We start from the raw sequence: 22,861 nt of genomic DNA, 5'->3' as shown, positions 1-22,861 counted from the left end.
AGGTTAAAAGGCCCGCCTCTTATACGTGAGGGCGCGGGTTCAAAACCTGGCAAGTATCAATGTGATCTTTTCCGAATCATATGTACTTTCTAAGAGTATTTGACTCACGGACGGTGAAGAAAAACATCGTGAGGAAATCTGGTCTTATAATTTCAAATTATAAGATTGAAATCGCCAACCCATCTTGAGCATGCGTGGTGATTAATGCTCTAACCTTCTCCATGTGAGAAGAGGCCTTTGCTCAGCAGTGGGCTCCAATAGGCTGATGATGATGGTGATGATATTTTGGATGATTTTTATTTTTCACACTTATTTTCAGTTACCGAATAATGCGTTAGCTTCTCAATTTCATTTAAAAAACATCGCAAACACATTATTTTTCAAAAAGAAAGTTGTAGGCTTTTAATTATGTAATCTAATCAACAATACGAGCATCCTCTGTCAACAAACACATCTCTTCATCCTGTATATCATAAAGACGTCTGTAAAGATCCTAAACAAACAACATATGTATTACTCTGGTCTCGGAATGTGTTGCAAAAAATACACAAAATTTTGTAATATAATATTAATAATGAGAAGGCATTTTTTAAATAATCTGTTTATGTCCCATTTAACATATTTATTACAAAAAAACCGAAGTTTATATCTCCAGAAGCCGATAATTTCAGATAAGAAATATGGACTTTATCGAAGAAAAAAAAAATACAAATATTTTAAGCAATAATAATTTCTCCACCAACTTCAGTACTTTTATATTACAAATATGACTCGCGTACTCATCCTGTTAACTAATTTCACGCATTATTACCATGAGCACAAGATTTATGAGTCTTTATTTGACATTTATTTTTGTCTCTAATAGGATAATTCCTTCAGGTATGAAAAAGATGATAATGATACTTAGATTATTCATGAAAGTTATGACGGAGTAAAAAGTCATATGACAGTCATAAATTTTAAAATTTATGCTTTTATTAATTTGTTTCAAGAAACATCCTTTTCGAAATTTCACTCAGAATGAAACCTACATGTATAGGAAATAAAGTCGCTTGTTACATTGTATCTTTGTACCTATAACGAGTCCCATTTATGTTAAAATTCATTCAAAAAAGGATTCATCATTAGTATATCTGCTGAGCAAGTATGTCTTACTTGATCTGAAAAAAAAAAATTAAAACTTTGTTATTTAACATCAATGAAAAGAACGTGCATAATGCATGGTGAAATACAATACGATAAATCGTAATTAGTGTATAATGCATGGTGAAATACAATACGATAAAACGGCCGCAGAGTGGGTGACGGGGCCCGCCTCACCATCTGGTGGGTCAATACCTGTCAGGGAGTAGCGACGAATGCTTCGGCGGTACGACCCCTCCGACGAGGAACACGGGTTGGTTTTTAGTCAGTAAGAGTCTGACAGTCCCCTTCTCCTACCCTAAGAGCTGCGGGGCTCCGTGAGGATTTTCCAACCTGACACCAGAAACAAAAAAATTGGGCTCCGTTTAATCACTGTGTAATTCTATACATTGTGCGCTAGTCATATACGAGTATTGGTAGGCTGATTCTAGAATCATAATTTTCACATTAGTATTCAGTACATACGTACATAACAAAATTGTAGAGCGGAAATGTAATATTGGGATAATTTAATAGATATTTGAGCCAATAAAATAATATTAATATATTATCTTTGTTTGTTCCCTATCAAATAATAATTTTAACTATGATTTTTGATGCATATGTAGTTGTTTAATTATTATTAATGTATTTATTAAGATGTAAAGAATGGTTTTACAACAGCAACTACAAATCTTAATGTAAAACCAAATTGGAAATTGATATTTGTAAGTACTCACCCAATTTATAAGAGCTATAAACTCTATAATAAATTAATCTCAATAAAACACAAAACACACTTCTTGATATTCACATAGGAACACAACGGTTCATTCGCTTTTCTAAAAAAGTTGAATTTCATTTGGAAACTAACTTTATGGTCATATTATTTACGCATTTCTTAAAATGCCAAGGCTGTATAATGTTTGCAAGGCGAATGTATTCATTTTGGTTGGTTTGTTAATAAAGCGATGTTTTATTTTCGTATAAGTTACTAAAAGTATCTTTAAAAGGCCATGGAAGTATCAGCTACTTTTATAAATTGAAATTAATATTAGAAAATAAATATAGTAGTGCTTGAAGTACGACCGACTTGATGTGTATACGAAACAATGAGTGCATATATAATAATATGCAATTTATATTATTCCTATAATGTGATCATTTACTTCCGATAAATGAAGATTATTTTGTGCTTCGACTGAAAGTTACATCAGCTTATCCTCCCGGAGTATCTCATAAGTTATATTTCTTACTTTCATTCTGGTTTCGTATAAGTTATCTTTTAAATGATATGCAACATTATTTATTATCTATCAACGGATATTTAGTCAGATAATAAGTTATTTATGCGATTTGTAGATTTAATATGTGTTTCAACACAATACTTTAGCTTAAGAATCTAAATTCCATACAGCTTGGTTTTCTATGCTAATAAATAAATAAATAATGTATAGAAATTCTTCATAATAAAAAAAAAATCCAGAAAAATCTGAAATAATTCAGCAATATGTTTTTAAAATAACCGTTTAAAAACAGTCAGTCAGTACAACATTTAATACGTCGTAAGCGGAAAAATTTGCAATTATTTAAATTATTTTATAAACTCAAGCAGGACCCTTACTTTTGTCGTTTTCGCCTTAATTCTATTAACGTAACTTATTGCAATCTCGGTTTTGTATCAAGCAATTAGATTCTTTTCAGTACTATGATTTTTTTCAGTATTAAATAGAACTTTAAGTAGATTTTTATCGTTTGAACGTGTTAAGCGATCATGTAAATATAGTATAGCCAATGATGGAGTGATATTATTCCATAGTTAAGAAATAATTTAAGTAAGTTATTCAATGAATTTTTATTTTATGTCAAATAACCCGAGAGATCCGTAGATTGGTCCAGTGGTTTCATAGTAGAAGTGCAATATTATATCTCAGTCTTTCTTTCAAACAGGTCATTAAAGCAATGTTCATATAGCTAAATGTTTTGGATTTGGTTTTGTTATTGGTCAGAAGGTTGGAGTTCGTTTGCATATTGGATTTAAGGACATTTTGGTTCACATAATGAGATCTAAGACTTTCGCGACTATTCATTTAAATAAAACTAATATTTTTCGGATTTACTGCGCGTATTTAATTTTTTTTTTAAACTTTTACCTCCGACGTTTCGGTAACATTTCAGCCACCGTGATCACATTTTGTTTGATAGGGATTATCCGGGAATCCCATAATACATGTATGAATTAGATATATCACTTAACTTTATGTCATCGCGTGGGGTATAGAAGTAACACTTACGTGGAACTGTGACTTTTATCTATATAATGCAAATTTTATTTTGATATAAGTGAGTTAAACAACATATAGCTGCGTTCGTTTTAATTCTTAACTATTCGTTTTTATTAAAAAGTCAAAAATATAAAATACAAATATAAGACAAAGTAATGTGTTACGTTAAGCGGTTTTAAACGTCTTCGTTTGGCTGAATAGTAATGTAATCTACTTTTATAGCAGGAACTTTATCCATTAAACGGAATATTTAGAGTAGGTATTTTGGCCATCGAAAAATGTGGCTCTAAAATCATAGTGATAGTCACGAATAAATATTGGAAATTTAATTGTTTGGTTTCAAATATAGAATTCTGAGTTATTTTAATTATAATCAATGAATAAAGACGATATAAAAAATAAATAATTCTGTTAATTTGTTCACTTAACTTTTTTTAAGTCGAAATGGGACGAAACCTCTCAGCATTCCATGGATTCACCGTGCGAGTGCCGGGTCCATCGCGTATATTATAATTTTAAAAACGAAGATTGTTATCATAAAGAACATTCGATACCTTTAAGCGTTTTGCTTCATTAGAAATCACAAAATACTTTTAGTAATAATATTAACAGAGAGGTCGGGGAAATGTTTCGTTTTCTGATTTGATAAATTATTAACAAGATTTAGAATATTATGTATAGATTAATAGAAGAAGATACTTTTCATATAATCAACATAGTAACAGTTTTTATCAGACATTATATGATGTTATGTTATTTATGAAATCTTTAAGTTAATATTAAAAGACGAAAAACTGAATTACTTTTTTATATCGGTGTTATTTTATTGAAAAATAATAAAAGTAACACATTTTAATAAAATTATTACAGCGAAATCAAAATGGAAAGCTCTGGTCATCAGTTAGTCTGGGATAATTTTACAGTAAATTAATTTGTTTCATAGACTAAAACAGTCGAGTTCCGTTGCTTCTTCTTTAAGAAATATTTCCTCAAATAAAACGAGATTGTGCAAAATTTTACGTAAATACTGGCTTCTAACATCTCCGTTAAATAATAAATTTATTTTATATCATTTCAGTAGCGGTTCCATTACATTTTCTAACTTGATTATTTGTTAGGTCTATATATGGATATTATTATGAGAGATATGACTTATTTATAGACCTTTATAGACCTGTATTGATTTATAATTAGAGATGTAGAAGAAATACTTTTTTAAGTAATTTTTAATTTACTATAGAAAATACAGAAAAAAATCCAAGACAGTTCTAAAATAAATTTGTAGGCTACTAGTTAATTATTTAAATACCCGTTTCAATGTTTATTTTTAAAGCCCTTTATAACCAAAGTTGCCATTTTCTTGATGAAGCTTTTGGCTTAAAATATAAATGAAAATATTTGTAAAAGTATTGTTACGAGAAAATATCAAACGAAATTGATGAAGTTTTGTGTATACTAGACAAAGTATTAGAAAAAAAAATTTTTGATAACCTGTCTCTACAATCTTCCTTTACAGCAGCCGCTAAGCATCAGTCGGGCCGTGCATATGTTTGGTCTGGACGTAGAATAAATAAAAACTCAAAATTAAAAACTTACAAATTTTATTAAGTCTTTATAAGTGCCATTGGCAGACAAACAAAATAGTCTTAAGACGGGGGGTATTTACTAAGAATGATATGGGTTCACTTAACATACGTTCCCATAGAGGATTCAGTAAATTTTACAGTTTCGATGATGATGGTGTCTTGTTACGGTAACATATGTCTTTTATTTGAAGTTATTTATGACATATTTTTTGTCTTTCTTAATTAATCAGAATCAGATGTCGAGTATTTTTATACCTTCCTATTACGAGTGAAAGTAAATTTCTATTTTTTTATTTCTACAACAGGTACAAAATAATTATCTAGATGGGCTTAACTCATCAAAGTTTTAATGAAAAAGTACTTTTCCTTGCAATATTAATAGCTTATTCTTCGTTAACGGTTTTCAAAGTAAATGGATGTTTTGCAGAAGTGTCAGAAGTAATAACTTTTGAAAGTTGAATGACGTGTAGAAACATGATATTATTTTAACAAGAATTCAAAGTATTTAATACTTTCAGAATAAAAGTCCTCTCAGACTACAAAACTATTTAACACTTCAAGTTAATGAGTGTATTTTACCGAGGATTAACAAAAAATACATATATACGAGATAAAAAAATCATAATTAAATTAACATACACATAATTACTCAACTTATTATATAGTAAAGTAAATAGAGAAACAACACAGAAAAACGAAAAAATAAAAGGAAAACTGACGAAATATTATATGTAAAAATAACGTAAGCCTTTAAATTCAAAATTATATCAGTATTTCAATTACATCCTAAATTTTTATTCACTGAAAAATCAGCAAGTCTAGATTTCACAGCTATATATTACTTAAATGTATATTGATATAATCATTGCTGATATATATATTTTTTATAACATATCACATTACTAAAAAGTCATTCTAAAAGTCCAAGAGGCGAAACATTTAAATTTATGTTAGAAATAAGTTTTATTTCTATATCCTAACTCTTAGTTTCATGATAGCTGTCAATAAATTTAAATGTTGAATGTTTATTTTATTATACTTTTTAAAACACTTCGTTTCTTTTTATATTTGCTGAGTGCTTTTTTCTTTGTTGTCTGGTTCTATGCCATAATGTTTTATAATAAAATTTGTTTAAGTAATATTGCTTATAAGTAATGTTGGGATATCTGTGGTTTCAATCACATATTTTTATTATTCTACACTCGCTATATAATCTGTATTTCAAACTGGAGGTTATTTTTCTAAAAACTGAAGTTGGACGAGAATTTTTTTTCAGATAATACTTATGAAAGTCAGTTTCATATTTACACTACTTTCAAAGTAAGACGTTCATAAATATTTGCGTAATGTTTTTGGTGTAGCGATGGAAAATTTTAGTACAAATACTATGCTTTTTATAATAAATTCGAAATCCATCAGTTTTTACTTAACTACTGTTAAATATTAGTATCTCAAAAGTTACAATCATAGAACAAAATTAAAAAAAAATAATTTATGTACACTGCATCTTATTGCCTCGAAAGTCTTAGGTTCACATCCTGTTCATGTCAATGAATATTGATTCTTTACTATTTCTTGAAAAATTTATTCAAGTATGTATGTATGTAGCTTAATAAAACTAAACGATTATTATTTTTTTTTATTAAATATTGCAAATTTTCTTGAGCAAAACAAAAAGAATACTAATTTCATAATTTTACATTTTTTTTTATATATATAACTCCTGAATGCTTTCCAAATCGGTTTAGTGAGGTCCAAAATAAAATCAATGAAAGCGAACTGATTTAGATTAATTATTCTCAGAAGACAGAATTTTCTCAAATGGCTGTCTTAACGAAGATCAAATAAAGGCTATTTCAGCTTAAAATTTTACGTTTCGGTGCTCTCTGTGATGATAAAACGTTTAACCACTGATATAACGCGTCTGTGAAATTTATTTGAGAAACGTTTCACTTGTCGCGATAAGATTAATTGGAAAGTTAACCAGATTTAGGAGCGCAGTTTATATTATTTAGTACTATGAGTTTCATACTCATATTTAAATAACTATTTTTAACTATCGACACTAAAATAGGGGTGTTATAAGTTTGACGTCGCGTTGGTGTGTGTGTCCGTGTTTTCATCTGTCTGTGACATCATACCTATTAAAAGTATAAATCGGTTTTGGTGTGTTTTTGTCATTGAAATTCAGTTTCCTTGCTGTGGTATTAACCTATGTATAGAGAATATTGGTCCAGCTATTTAAAGTATGAACTCTTTTCCAAAATCTTTCAAATTTTACTCAATTGACTGCTTCAAAACTGCCAGTATATTCGTTGGGTGGCTATTTTAAAATTAAAATTAATTTATGACACAATTATTTTATTGAGAGTTTCATTTGTGTGTGTACAATTCAGCCTCACTCCGACAGTTTCAATATTCATAATTAAAGTATTTTGTCAAAAATTATGTATTCATATATGGACTGAAAAAGTTTGTGACTGATTAAATTAATATTTTAATATTTGACCCACACATATTACGAGCTTTTGTGTTCTGATGACAAAATACACTTTTTGAGTTATGCTAAGTTAATGTTTTTTATTTCAGGAACATTTTTAATTATGTTACAAATTTTGCATATCAATTACATCTCAAATACATAGAAACTGTTTCCAAGATGTATAACAGACGAAATCAAATTTAAAATATTTTTATAATAGAATTGTACCCCATATCTCGACTTAATTTTTTATTTTCCTAAAAACATAATATGTTTCATGTTGCAAATCTCATTTATTTTTATTAGTATTTAATCTTATATAGTACTTATAAAGAAACGAATTCGGCAACAAGTCATCACAAAGGAATAATACTTATCAACATTGATAAAAGAAATCTAGAGCACACAGAACAAATTTGATAATTAAATTATCCATAAAAATAATCAAAAATAAAATTTAATCGCATCTAGTTCAAATCAATTTGTACAATAATATGGTGAATTTTATCAGGAAACTAATAAATTGAGCAAAATATAGGAGCGCAGCATCCAATCTTTGAAAGCCAGTTCCCTTTAATTAACGTGACGAAGACATAAGCCGGGAGCATTAATAGTATTTCAGGGAATAAACTTGGGAAAGATACATGAACCCTGACTCGGTTAATAAAGAGGTTAAATATTTCGCCCGCCAGCAGCTCTATACTTCTTCAAAACAATATATAAAGAAAGAAGCGGCATTAATAAAATTTGTAAGGCAATGCCATACTGATTTGTTGCCACATTTTAAGGTTCTTTTCTTGAAACCAGCAATACATATCAACCAGTCATTCACATCACCTAGCTTTGAAATTGAATATTTACAATAATTTGCTGGCCTTTTCAAATCTAAATCTCCATATCAGTGATGTTAGAGAGGTAGCTAGCTGCTTTTGATTAGGACGAATTAAGTAAAGGAAATCACTAAAAATCCAAGGTAAAATATTAATAATATATCTTATCAATAAATATTACATTGGTCTATATTTATAATTTTTCCCGATAAAAATTACACTGCTCTAAAAGCTATTGAAGCAACAATTTTGCATTATTTGTCCCTATAGTTAATGTTATTTTATATCCAATAAAAATATATATATATATTTAGTTATACTTTTATATGTTATTTTGTTTAGTTAACAAAAAACCATTAACTTAAACTAAAATATCCTATAAATGTTCTTTAACCGCTCCACCGCCTTTCACTAAGAGGATTAACCAAATTTAAGGGCTGACATTAACGAGGGTATTTTGTAGACCATCGCTTAATTTTCTCTCGATTTTTCCGATAGCTTTGATGTGTCAGGGGGATATCCTTAGCAATGAGCATAGTTTTTCACTGATTGTATAATGAAACCCTGTTTTAAATTAAATAATTATTAACCAAAATGAGATTCAACGATTTAAATAGGGAGATTTTAATAATCTGTAGATGATAGATTTAAGAATATAGTTTATATAAAAAAAATACTCAGCAAAAGTTAAATAACATAAAAGTATAAGATCTAATAAGTTAATTTTGTATCTCTAGTGCTTGTAGAAAGATAGAATGGTCATGTCTGATAAATTATTCATTGTTAGATTGAAATGATAATTAAAATTAGATATAAAGGTGAGAGCCGGTACGTTACTTCTTTATTTTACTCATACTATAAAATAAAATGATATTCTTCTGTATAAAAACTTAAAATATTGCAACAAAATTGTTGGGGGCAAATAATATGGCGTGTTAAAAATTATAGGAATAATGTAATTAACAGGTAATTAAAATGTCCAACTTGTTTGTTGTTGTAATTTTAGGTTTAACGAAAATAACTATGTAATTTGTGCTAATTACTACTACCATCTACTAGGGACGTGCAAGTATCTCTATCAAAATATTATAGTAATTTAAAACATCATAGTTTAAATTAATCATGAGATCAAAATAACAAATAAATTTTAAAAGACTAAGATCTTAAAGAAGTTTGAAATAAAATAAAACCTAATTTACATCCATCATAAGTTTTGACACTAACTCCCTTTTCACTTTTAAAAACCAATGAAATAAGTTTTTAATATACTTGCCTAAAAATAAGACTTTAAGCTAGGATTTTATTGTCAAAATTATAAAATAATAAAATATAAGTATCCAATACTTTAGATACTATACACTTAGAATGGTATCAAACATTTTTATGAAATCGAAATGTAAAATAAAAACTATGAATTTTATCACGAAAACTCTATTCTAATCACTACATATTAAGTTCAAATTATTTTGTGTCACCTAATTAAGTAGCAAATATTTTGTTTCATGTCTTAATCTTCTTTTTGACTTTATGACGTTTCTTGACTGTAATAATAAATCTTCGAAAAACATGCTAAGTAATCTTTTGAATAAATTTGAAGACAGGAATTATCCTTTATTAGGGCCAAATATAAAATTCCTTAAGTTCTGGGGCCTCATTCTGCCTGACGACAGATATAAAAAATATTTTTATTTATTCATGCACATATCTGTTATTGTTTTTACTGCCACTGAGTATATCGAAATCTGGTTCCTTAAAAACGACATGAATATGGTTTTGACAAATCTGAAAATCACTTTACTAGCAACGGTTAGTGTCAGCAAGATAACAAGCTTTTTGATTAGACAGAAAGATTGGAAAGGTATATTGAATTACGTAAATGACACAGACAGGGCACGAAGGTCGGACGAAGAAAGTGGTAAAAAAGAAATCATTACTAAATATACCAGATACAGTCGGATGATCACTTTTTATTATCTGTTGTTAATGTATATAACAGTTATAATTGTTATTTGTCAACCAATATATAAATACTATACTTCGGAAGTATACAGACATAATGTGAGAAATGGAACAGAAAAATATGACCAGGTCGTGAGCTCTTGGGTTCCTTTTGATAAAAATACTGTACTTGGATATATTTTTGCTTGCCTCATTCAGAGTTACGCTGCCATATACGGTGGAGGTTGGATAACTTCATTTGATACAAACGCCATTGTCACTATGGTGTTCGTAAAAAGTGAGATAGAAATGCAAATTATTGATGGCAGACTAATATTTGGTACCGAAAAAGAACCTGCTAGTGTTAAAGAAGCAAAAAGAAGACTAATGAGATGTTACGATCGGTACTCAAAATTGATAAGGTGAGTTTATTATTTGTCATAATTAACACAGCTACAAAGATTTTCAATGCATTTGAATCTCATAACTAGACTCCTACTACTGGTACTAATACTGGTCCTAATACTGGTACCTAATGTTCGATTTCTCAAACATTTACGTTATTAACATTAGTTTCTTCCAAATTTATAATTTTAATAATTCCAAATAAAATATTTTTTTCTTATTTATATATTTATATTTATTTATTTTTTATTTTCTTGGCGACAACATCATTTTCTCTTATTCTAAGTTCCGGCGAAACAAAAGTAACTTAACCACTTTTATTTTTAAATACATTTTAACACAGAATTAAAAATTGTTGTAATCTATTGTGTTTAAAACTATATCATCCCTAAACTTAGAACTACAAATCATTGTTTACACCAAAACGTTTCGGGGAAACAAAAATTGAGAGCTTTAGAATGGTCAACGCTGCTTTAAATACTTTTTGATTTTGCAAGTATAATTTTACACTCATATCTATGGCTTTTTTTTATTTCTTTACAAAAAAAAATTGTTGTAGGGAATTGTCAAATAGAGCCTTTAATTTGTGAAATAAGGTGTATGCAGGCAGAACATTATTACTTATATAAAATTAAAAACCTCATCAAAATCAGTTATTGTAAAACCAATGCATAACAGCAAATATTATTTCTAATTTTTTTTCATATGTTTTAGTCCAGTCTATTTTAATTCGATTTGTTATTAGCAAGGGAATCAATTAATCGTATTATTATGCTTTTATAAGTTTTGTAGTAATATGGTGGATAAAAAAATCCTAGCAAATATTTTATTTTTTGTTTGAATTTTTCGTGGAATACCTTTCAAAAACTGAACAAGTTTATAGAAGTTCTAAAAATTTATTTAGTTCCTGGATCTACAAAGAAATTCGATGCTACAGAAGAATTATTTTTTATATCTCTTCCATGAACTATATATAGGAGTATTTATATTTTTGCTTCAGGCTTGTGTCACTTGATCTTTAATAATTATATGCAATTTATTGTTATTACTTTTTTTATTATATAGTTTCGACTTTAATATGTATGTAACTTAAATTATGCCGTCATAGATGTATAATAAATTCCATAACAATTACATACATTTACGCTGTAATTATTATCGATCAGTCAGAATATAATATCTTTTATTTATAAATATTTAATTTTTGCATTTCTACGAGTTAGTGATGTGATAACGACGCATCATACTATGTTTAAAAATGTGTATAATATAGGTCAATTCAAGTGTCCAAAAGACATAATATAAGAGGAATAATTACATTATAGAAATAAGTAAAGGAATATTGTTAAAAACTAATGCATTAACACGACCCTATTTTATTTAATTATAGATAAAATAACATTTAATATTTAGTATAATTTTTAACCTATTAATATTAACTACATTAACTAAAATTAGAAAAAAAACAATATTAACTAAAATTAAAAAAAAACAATATGAACTAAAATTTAAAAAAAAATATATATTATTAATAAACCCGTCCCTATAGGTGTAATAGATTATAAATAGCATTGCACATCGATTAATTCATTTCATTTTCTCAATTTGTGACGGTAATAACTGAAATGACATCGACTATCCAACGGCTCTTGCAAAAACTAGAAGACCCTAAACGTCCATTATTAGGGCCAACCATAAAATGGTTAAAATTATATGGACTGATATTACCAAGAACCAGGAAAGGAAAAATGATATACTTGTCAATATTGACGGTAATGGGACTGTTTATTATTTCGGAGTACGTAGACATGATAATTATGAGAAATGATGTTAACCACTTACTGCTTAATTTCAAATATTCAATGCTGAGCAGTGTTAATGTCATTAAGGTAATCACAATGTATGCCTGGCATAAACACTGGATGGGAATTTTTAAATTTACAACTCGCGTTGATATAGAAAGAAGGAATTCTCCAGATCCAATTTATCGGGAAACAGTCAGAAAATATACTAAATACTGTCGCATAATAACATATATATATTGGTTTTTGGGGTACTGTACGGTTATCATGATTGTCGTACAACCAGCAGCTAAATATCTATTATCGTCTACATATCGTCAAAATGTCAAAGATGGCACAGAAAAATTTCTAGAAGTAGTAAATTCTTGGACACCATTTGATAAAACCACGATGTCAGGTTATTTGATTTCAAATATAATTCAAGGTGTAGCTTCGTTATATTCCGGGGGATGGATTACATCCTATGACACAAATGCGTTTGTATTAATGATTTTTTTTCGCGGTGAATTGGAACTCTTGAGACGAGACTGTCGAAGCCTGTTTGGGACAGAGGAAAATCCAGTCACAAAAGAGGAAGCACAGAAACGAATCGATCATTGCCATCAACGACATAATGATATATTAAAGTGAGTATGTTAAATAAATACAGCAAATATCTGAATAAATATTTGACTATCAATTTAAAAATATTTAATTTCATTTATAAAAAAAAATAATTAAACATAGTTACAGTAATAATATTGATTTAAGAATTTGGCTAGCAAAAAATTATATAGGACGATTAAATGAAACTAATACATTTCGGATATACTACGCGGATTTTATTAACCATGATCACGGGCAGGCGAGATGACGTCATAATAAAATCCGCGTAATATATCCGAAATATATTAGTTTTATTTAAATGAATAAAATTCGCGAAAGTAGGTGCCTCATTCTTCGCGCTAGATTAATTAGCGAAGAATGAGGCACCATTATAAACTCAACAAATAATAATTTTTTTTAATATTTCAAGAGTTTTCAGATAAATTAAAAATAATATATATATAAGAAAATAATTACTTGAATATGAATATCTGGGTGTTATTCTGTGACACTGTTCTTGAAACAAATATGCCTCTATATAGCTAAGTGGGATAAAAGTGCTAATATTACTGAGTTCCTGTGAATAAACACACTTGGTATTACAGCTTTTGATCGATGCTACGTGTAATCAATTTGTCAAAACACAGATCTGAATGAAATATTCTCATATCTACTTCTTTCAAGTTTATACTGTTCATAGAAAATGTAACTAATGACTTCGTTATATTCAAAAATCCATTCAGGACCCCTTTATTCTATTAACAATCGAAATTTGGCTACTCAATTTGAGTTTCTATTTATTTCCACAAAAAAAGAAATTGTTGATGGATTATCATTTTAAGTTAATAGTTTTTTTTTAATCGCCTATTTAAAAACAAACTATTAGCATAACGTGTTTTGAGTATTGTAATAACGTACTTTTGACTGCTTTGAACTTCATTCTTTTAATAAAAATTAAAAATTAACATAGAAAAGGTCCTAGATCACTATAGTTTTAGGTACAGGATTGTGATACACTATCTCAAAACGATAATTTGCTTCTCTAGATTCCGCAGGTTCTTTTATTAAATTTTAGGCAATTAGAACTTAATATAATAGTTTGCAAAAAGTGAAACGTAAAATAAATACACTATGTATGTGAGGTTTATATTATTTGTAAATATTTTTATTAGCAAGAACTTTTTAGGTATGTTCATTTCATAAGTTACCTATTTTTTTTAACAAAATTTGTAGCTCTGAATTTCGTTGTGTAGAATAATAGAATTAGGGTAATTTAGAACTTATGACTCCAGCCGCGAGTCGATTGGTTTATCTTATTTTGCCATAGAATTTTCATAACACGATTATTATAAACATAATTTTTAGTCCGTCTTAATTGTAGTTCTTTTTAAACAAGTTGTGCCGACTTTTAGAATTCCTTAACATCTAAAATTAAATTTAACTCTCCATTCAAAGTGCAGCAGTACCTCTTTCATTATTTGACTTTGTGAACATTCTTGTAGTTGAGCGATCTACTTGTATCCCTGGTATATTGAAGTTAGAGTAGTTTAGTCTTATAACTTAAATAATTTGGGTTGGCTTCATTGAATACTCAAACTCAGAAAAAATATATTTTTTTAATAAATATTCTCAATATGTCAGGTGTATTATAAGATTCATAGCTAAAACGTTCATTTTGTTTAAGGAACACGCAGCATAAGGAGTATTTAGTTTCTTTTTATAATTTTAAGGGAGAACTTCTTTATAAATTTTATTAATTATCACTTGAAATAAAACATTATACATTCTTGAGTTAAGTTCCCTGATAACATGGATTCTGAAAAATATTTTAACTTGTTTTCAATGTGTACTTCTGTCTTTGCTATTTTTTAAGAACTACATAAGGCGCGATAATAAAAATTTTAACCTTGTTTCAGATATTTTCGACTTTTCGACTCTTGTTTATCTCCCATAATGTTGTTGTATGTTATTGTTTGTTCTGTAATGCTTTGTGCAACGACTGTCCAATTAACAGTAAGCTTTACATATTTCAAATATGTTAAAACTATCGTCACCCGCATAACAAAAAAAATTCTAATTCATTTATAGACCGAAAGCAGTGCAATGCAGAAGTTAATAACATTTCAATATCTCATGTTTGGTGTAAGCCAAGTTTTCATTTACTGTTGGCATAGCAATGACGTATTTTATGTCGTAAGTATTAGTGAAGTACTAGTACAAACAATATTAATATCTCATTAAATTTCCATTTAAATTCTAAAGACTTTTTAATGAAATATTTTCACTATCTGATTAAGGTTTTTCTTAGGAATATGCTCAAAAATAACAAAACTGTACTAATTCGACGTTCGATACTTTTGATAAAATTATGGCCCTTAGTGAATAGTTAATTGGTACATTTTCTTAGATATTGGTATTATTATAAAATTCCTTCTAAGTTATTTAAATTCCGCGATAAGAATTAGAGCGAAAATTTTTATTTTTAAAGTTTAAAGTGTATTTATTTATAGAGTCAAGATTTAATGCTGGGTCCATATGAAAGCTATTGGTGGACGCGAACATTGTCAGAGCAAAAAAATCTTCACCTATTAGCTGGTCAATTAAATAAGCAGATTGTACTCACTGCTGGCCCCTTCAGTTACATCAATTTGGCAACATTCATAAATGTGAGTAATTGGTATATGAGTAAACAAGAATAATTTTTGGGATGGTGTGGAATGCTGTGGAAATCTCTTCATAAAAGAGATACAGCGAGAGTAAGAACAGTTATTTAATATAGAGGAGAAAGCAACTACGGAAATAAATAATGTAAATAATTTGTTTCAGATACTTAAAGGCGCCTACAGCTATTACACACTTTTAAATTAATAGCGTGAACATAATTCTTTATTAATATTGCACCCTGAGGGGACGTATTTTCTTTCCGTCGTAACAATAGGTATTTTAAATGTTACATGGCGCTTAATAGTTGTAGAAGTCGCTAATATTTGTTTTTCTTCAGAGGATTACAAAAGACGGCGTCATAGTGACAATCACGATGCACTTGCTGTGGGTATATTTATTTAACTCGTTTATATTAGGGTACACAGAATTTCGAAAAATAGAACTTGAAATTTACTTTCAAAACATAACATATTTTTTTTTAATCACTTGCACTATGTAAGGATAACGAAGACGTAATTAGACTATATAGATTCTTAGCTAAACGCTTGTTTTTGAACGTCGTAGTTAATTTCATAATTTATTCGACATCGCACTTTACTATGACTTAGTCAACAATAAGCAAAACTGAAATTGTAAAAGGTTTTTAAAATTTCACCACATATATGAAATCTTGATTTTCGTGAGGCATCTTTCGTGAGCTACAAGCAAATATGTGCAAGACATCAATAAAACTTAATGATGTTATTATTTTTAATTTGAGTTTTAAAACCTGTTAGGTAATGTATACATTAATTTGACATCAATAAAAATAATAAAAAGCACTTTTAAATATACTACATATGTAATAAAAATCGTGAATGTTGTATTTATTCATAAAACAATCCTTAATGTCCCTAGTATTCCATTATACAGCTTCTGATAAGTTAAAATAAAGGTAAATTTATGCGGATAAACTATAAGTTGCCGAATTTCCTGAAGCTAGTTTTGCGATGTTTGTGTACATTTCATAGTTATAAAATATAAATCTAACTTATTTAAATTTATGTACAAAGATTCAAAATTTATTAAATGTATAACAATTTTACGGTTTTAATTTTGTGATATTAGAATTATAGTCCTCACTTAATTTCGTCTGAGGACAGAGATATGTTATTATTGTAACATATGTTGAAGTTTAAATAACTACGTGATAAAGTCTCAATTTAGACGAGTAATGTTTTAAGACTATAAAACGAACAGTACATATTCAAAAATAAATCTAGAAGAAAAATAATATATGGCATATACTAGAGGTACTTACCATTTCTTTTTTGTCATATTTGTGCATTGTATCCTTGTCACATATTAAAAAAAAACCTAATTCTACGTAACCTGTTATAAACGAAACAAAGAATCAAAATTTTCATTTTTTCATTCAGTATTCTGCACTAATAATATTTACAAATAAATGTTACTTTCCTTAAAGTGATATAGATCTGGCAGAAAAAAAAACATTTAAAGTAATGGTATGTGATATTCGTATAATTTTTTTTAACATTACACAAATATTAGGACAATACCTGACTTAAAATCCAAATCAGCAATTATATGAAGAAAAATTTAATTAAACGAGAAGGTTTTGAACCTACGATTTCTTTCCGGAGATCTTTTGACTGTTTAGGCATCCTATGCTCTAATCGGTAAATCAGGATTCTTTATATTTAATCGTATATCTTCATACTTACAGTGTCTTCTGTCCTGCAAAGATAATTAACAACGAGTAAGATTTTTGTACGAAAACCTTGTAGATGGCACCTTTATTTTATAAAAGACAAATTTTTAAGAGTTTGACCGTAAAATTAAATTATAACTAAAATTTTAAATATCATTTCGATAACTTCGTCCTCTGTCTTCCATGAATGATTTCATATGCTAAAAAAATAATTTCATTTACATTCCACTTTGTAACATCTTGTCAGGAAACACGTTATAAGTTCAATCTGAAGTGAAATTGCTTTAAGTTACGACCCCTTCACAAAACTTTTATATGTTTGTTGATCAAACGTGTAATATTACAGAAATTAAGCCAACTCTTAAAAAACTCTATCAAGTTTGTTTGCAAGAAGATACAGATAGAGAGGCTTTAAATTACCAAACAATTGTTTTATTTCTTAAAATGTATTTCCATTAATTTTGTTATATACGGCAATTAATAATTAATTATAGTCGATATCGTTACTATGGCCTAAATATTATTTATGAGCCCGCAGTCTCTATTGCAATTTATGATTTATAATTAACTATACGTTCAATTGATTCACTTTATTCATTTAATATCAATTTTGAAATCGTTCATTTAGAAATAATTGTAAAACTCTCTGCTATATTGTATGGTTTGAAATATATTTGCAAAATGACAAAGTGGGTTTTAGTAACGTAAAGCTGCAAAGATTCGGATATATATTTCTTTGATAGTGTCGTTTTTGTTTTCCTCTTTTTTTTATCTTTTTGAGAATTTTGTTCGACACCTAATTCCTAAAAGCCCCTGACGAATAAGGATTACTTACAAATCCATGAGAAGTGACTAGTTTTGTGAAAATCCGCAGATTAAAGGACTATTGAAATAGTCTTAACTTAATGAAAAATTCTTTTATAATATCCTATTTTTATGACAGCAATATATTTTTATAATTATTTTTATATTAAGATATACTTTCACATTAAGTTTCTATTAAATTAATATAAATTTTAAGTGTTACCTAGTTGTGATTATACGATAGGTAATTTTCGTAACGCTTGTGATGTCATTACAAATTAAATTTACTTCATAGATGATTCGATTATTCCACTCATTAAGACGAACAACAAAAATGTTGGTTTTAGTATGGAGTTATGTGGTTCATCAAAATATTCTCCAAGTTTTCATTTACCTTATCCATTAATTTAACCCTCTTACATAGGCCCTTTGGATAACTATGAAATGAATTTAGACGTTAAATCTGATATCGATTTGGTGAAATTTTTGAATGATAATAGGAATAGATATATTATTTAAATTCCTTTTGAGGTCAAATTCTGTAGGACAACATTATTCCATTATTTAATTTCGGTTCGGATGTCGAAAGTTGAAAGCGAAATAAATACATAATTCTTGTCTTAATTAAAAATTTTAAATTATACTAGCTGTTACCCTCGATTCCGTCTGCGTAAGAAAAATAATAAGAAACTATGACAAAACTTTAAAGCCCCGTATGCGCCCTGCCTCCCATTCGCGTGTTATAATTTCGGGATGGTATTGAAAAAAAGTACCCTAAGTTACTTTTTATTACATCAGCTACCTGCCAATAAGTCTTGTTAAACGTGGTTCAGCCATTTTAGATCTTAGCCGAAACAAACATACGAATAAGGTATCTCGTATTGTGTGTACACATATATAAAAAAAATAGAAGTTGGTGATAAAAAAGCAAAAATTTAGGGTTGTATGTATTTTTTGATGCCACATTATAAAAAAAAATAAAAACAAAAAAATTCGTTCACAAATTTTAAAAAAAAGTTTAAGGGTGAACAACCCTTATCACTAAGGGGTATGAAATATAGATGTTGGCCAATTCTCAGATCTATTCAATATGCTCACAAAATTTCATGAGAATCGCTCAAACCGTTTCGGTGGAATACGGGAGCGAACATTGTGACACGAGAATTTTATATATAAGATAGAATATTTTGACTAAAATTTATTTATTTATTTATCAGCTGGATATAATAAATCATATGAGATAAAACTTCCCAGCATTCCGTACATTCACCGTGCGGGAGCTGAGTCCATCGCGTTGCAGGGAGAGGAGTTTCAACAGTGCCTGGGACTTGCGACCCAGGTGTAGGTTTAAGGGACCCCTATCTAACGCGCGTTAAACGCTCACCTCTGCCGTCCATCCTCCTGTCTCTACCTAACCAAATTTGAAACGAACCTACTAGGGCTGCCTCTGAGTACCCTACATCCCACAACCAAATACTTAGCAGTTCCAACTGTCTCCCCGCAGATGTAGCAAGTTTTCGGTACCTTTACCCCATCTTACTAAATTACTCTGATCTGGGAGAGTCATCTGGAAAGCATGGAGATAAAATTGAGATAAGTGCTGGCGACCAATTTTTTATTAATTCATAATATATAACGTAAAAAAGGTTGAGGGCTAAACTGAACGCCAAAATTCTACAGGCCTGCTACGTCATTAGATTTTTTTCGTGGTAGTTATATTGGACTGTAAAAATACTAAGACACATATAATTTTTATTTATATTTAGGAGTGTATACCCTTAAGTTCGTACCTAGAGTGTTAATGTAGTATTTACTTACTTACTTAGAATTATTTTATGTGAATTAAAAAGTAACATTTTTGATTTAAGTCGTTTTAAACCATTGGTTGTTGATTTTATATAGTATTAACAGAAAAATGTTGGTCTTAGAGATAGATCACAAATATCATAATAAAAATAATAAAAGTTATCGTAATTTGGGTGAATCTTTGAATTTATAAAAATTGTGACACGTAAAGGTCGTAATCACGCATCATAAAAATTCATACCGTGGCATGTGACGCCAACAGAATTAATATACATATTTTAATCGTTCCAGACAAACTCTGCTGATATAACCGGCTCCGTAAAATACGACTGGAATTTGTTTATTTGCAATCTAAAAACATTTATTCCAAAACTGGGAATCTTTGAGGATATTTCCACCTAATTGTTGTCACACCAGCGTTTCTCTATATAATAAATATACATTTCTCATTTTTCTCGTTACAGCGTTTCTATATATTTTTAAATACATTTTGATCATAAGAATAGAACATTTATTCACGATAAATGATATTTTTTTAAATAAAATCAAGATACTAATGTCAATTTTGTGATGACAACATTTGGTTATCAACTTGTATTTGAAAATCTATAAACACTGACTTCGGCCATTTTGTAGGACATAACTAGACTAAACGCCGAACATTAAGGCTCAAGATTGAACGGTACTTCCAAGAATAAATAAAATACATTACAATATATGTATTTACTATGACTTTTTTGGCAATAGTTTGGGGTAGATTTATCTATTGTCGGATCAGTTCATCAAGATATCATCGCTATCAGGGGAGATGCAAAAAATTTAACATTGAATTAAATTAACCTAAATTAAATTTCCTCGTTGCAAATACCTTGCAAAGTGTATTTCAATGAATTAATAATTAAAACGTTACGGTTGTAACTCTCGTAGCACTTCAAATTTCTCGCAAATGTAAAAATGCTGATTTCTGTGTTTATTATATTATGTAATGTGCACATTTAGATAAAACTATATATTTTTTTCATATTTACTTTCCGTGCTGATAGTTAAAACGTAGGTTTGTGAATGAACAACTGGAAATGCACTGTCTCTGGTTTGTTGATGCTAACTCGTGCTAAAGGTTAGTTGCAAGTTTAGTTGCACATAGTAATTGGGACTGTAATTAATATATAATTAGAGGAAATGGAAATGAAATGTTCATTAATATTTCCACTAAAACCCTATTTATGGGAGTCATTGTTTAAAATTTTGTAAATAATTAATATTCCAATGCGCAAAGTGACATAATATTATGTTTATTTAATGTTAATGACTTCAGTTATTTTAGCCAAAATTGTTTTTTGTTTTTAAACAAAAGTCGGTTTGTTTTCTCAAAAATTTCGTTTCATAATTTATTCACATTAAAATTTACACCTTTAGAAAACAATTTTAAGCTTCTACAGAATCACTCGTTTTTATTTCTTCCAACTTTTTTCTCAGTTTTTGTTTTATTGCAAAAAAACCTGATGAAAATTATTGAAGTGGCTCATTTTTTAAAATACTTGTTTCTATACCGCATACAATCATATTTATTTTGAGTTTTTATTCGATATTACAAAATTAATGAACAAAACTATTATATCTCCAAAACTTAGAATGGGTTGATTTCATTAGCAACATTTTGTGTTAATTTAATCTATTATTATTCCCAAAACTTCAGTAACTATAATTTTAAGGAAACTTTAAACTATTAGCCTGGAATATAATAACTTTAAATTAATATTTTTATGTGTAAACTGTGAAAAAAAAGACAGAATTTAAGAAATGATTTTGGCGTTTAATTTTACACAAATAATCTACATTTCTAACTAATGATCTCTTATGAAACTTGGCTTTCAAGGAAGGAAAGAAGAAATTATTCTGTGAATTCCAAAACTCATTAAATAGCTAAGAGAGTTAAGCTAGGTTAAGGAATATAACGATTTCTTTTTAAAAATGTATTTTTACTCAGTGTGTATAAACCGCGATTGCACTTGTGACTAAATATTGACAAATTGAAAGTTCTTCCTTTGGGTTTACGATGATTTTCACGTGAACGCATTTATATGAAACTGAGTTTATAGGATATCTACGTGTTTTTTACTATTTCATTGATGAAGTTGTCTGTGACGATACTTTCGGCTCGTTGTCCGCGATCGCGGTTGCTGAAAAGTAACCGAAAAGTTAGAAAAATCTAGAAATAAAATTATAAAAAAACGTTCATTCAATTAAACATGACAGCAGTTAACTATTCCTTACGCAGGTTTTAGATATGTTATTAAACTTCATAATCAATTGTATATGCGACGTCTCTATTGAACAATGATTTTAATATTGTTGTGGCATAAAAAAATTACCTCATTAACATACGAAAATATTAGTCTTCAGATATTTCTTCGGTTTTAATATGAATACAGCTATCGTCGTGGTGGGGTGATATGAATTTTTATGATGTCTGATTACAGCCATATATTGTAATGTGTAATATATTCTATGTGATTTAATTCTTCATATAATGAAAGATCAACGTGTTATGCATTATATTTATAACAATAAACTTTATCGAAGAATTAATTTGTAATTCTTTGATAAATTATTAATATATATTTGTGTACTAATTATGATTAGAGTTGAAAAATGATATACAACTTAAGTGACATACACGAAACTTAAAACATTGCAGTGGCTAGATTTTTTGATAAATTGTAATTATGATTCTCGAGAGTTTGAATAAAAAATGTTAAGCATTTTTAAACTAAATATTAATAATTACTTAGACAATATTTTAAAGGAAGAGACAACTAAACTCTGTACAGTGAGACAAGA

General features: G+C 28.5%; 2 protein-coding genes across 2 annotated transcripts; both read left to right on the top strand.

Annotated features, from left to right (window-relative positions):
* The first annotated feature begins 9,871 nt into the window (after positions 1–9,871).
* Positions 9,872–10,669, top strand: LOC116773613 (uncharacterized). Its single transcript, XM_032666097.2, has one exon. It carries the CDS (start codon positions 9,872–9,874, stop codon positions 10,667–10,669), a length of 798 nt encoding a protein of 265 aa, XP_032521988.2.
* Positions 10,670–12,246: 1,577 nt separating this feature from the next.
* Positions 12,247–16,557, top strand: LOC116773612 (odorant receptor 4-like). The gene is made up of 5 exons (XM_032666096.2): positions 12,247–13,076; positions 14,952–15,048; positions 15,124–15,228; positions 15,546–15,701; positions 15,862–16,557. Exons 1-5 carry the CDS (start codon positions 12,274–12,276, stop codon positions 15,901–15,903), a joined length of 1,203 nt encoding a protein of 400 aa, XP_032521987.1. The 5' UTR covers positions 12,247–12,273; the 3' UTR covers positions 15,904–16,557.
* The last annotated feature ends 6,304 nt before the right edge of the window (positions 16,558–22,861 follow it).

The sequence above is a fragment of the Danaus plexippus genome, assembly GCF_018135715.1.
Source record: "Danaus plexippus chromosome 22 unlocalized genomic scaffold, MEX_DaPlex mxdp_27, whole genome shotgun sequence".
NCBI classification, from domain to species: Eukaryota; Metazoa; Arthropoda; class Insecta; order Lepidoptera; family Nymphalidae; genus Danaus; species Danaus plexippus.
The sequence above is the reverse complement of the archived record's forward strand: the minus strand, read 5'-3'. Positions and strand labels throughout refer to the sequence as shown.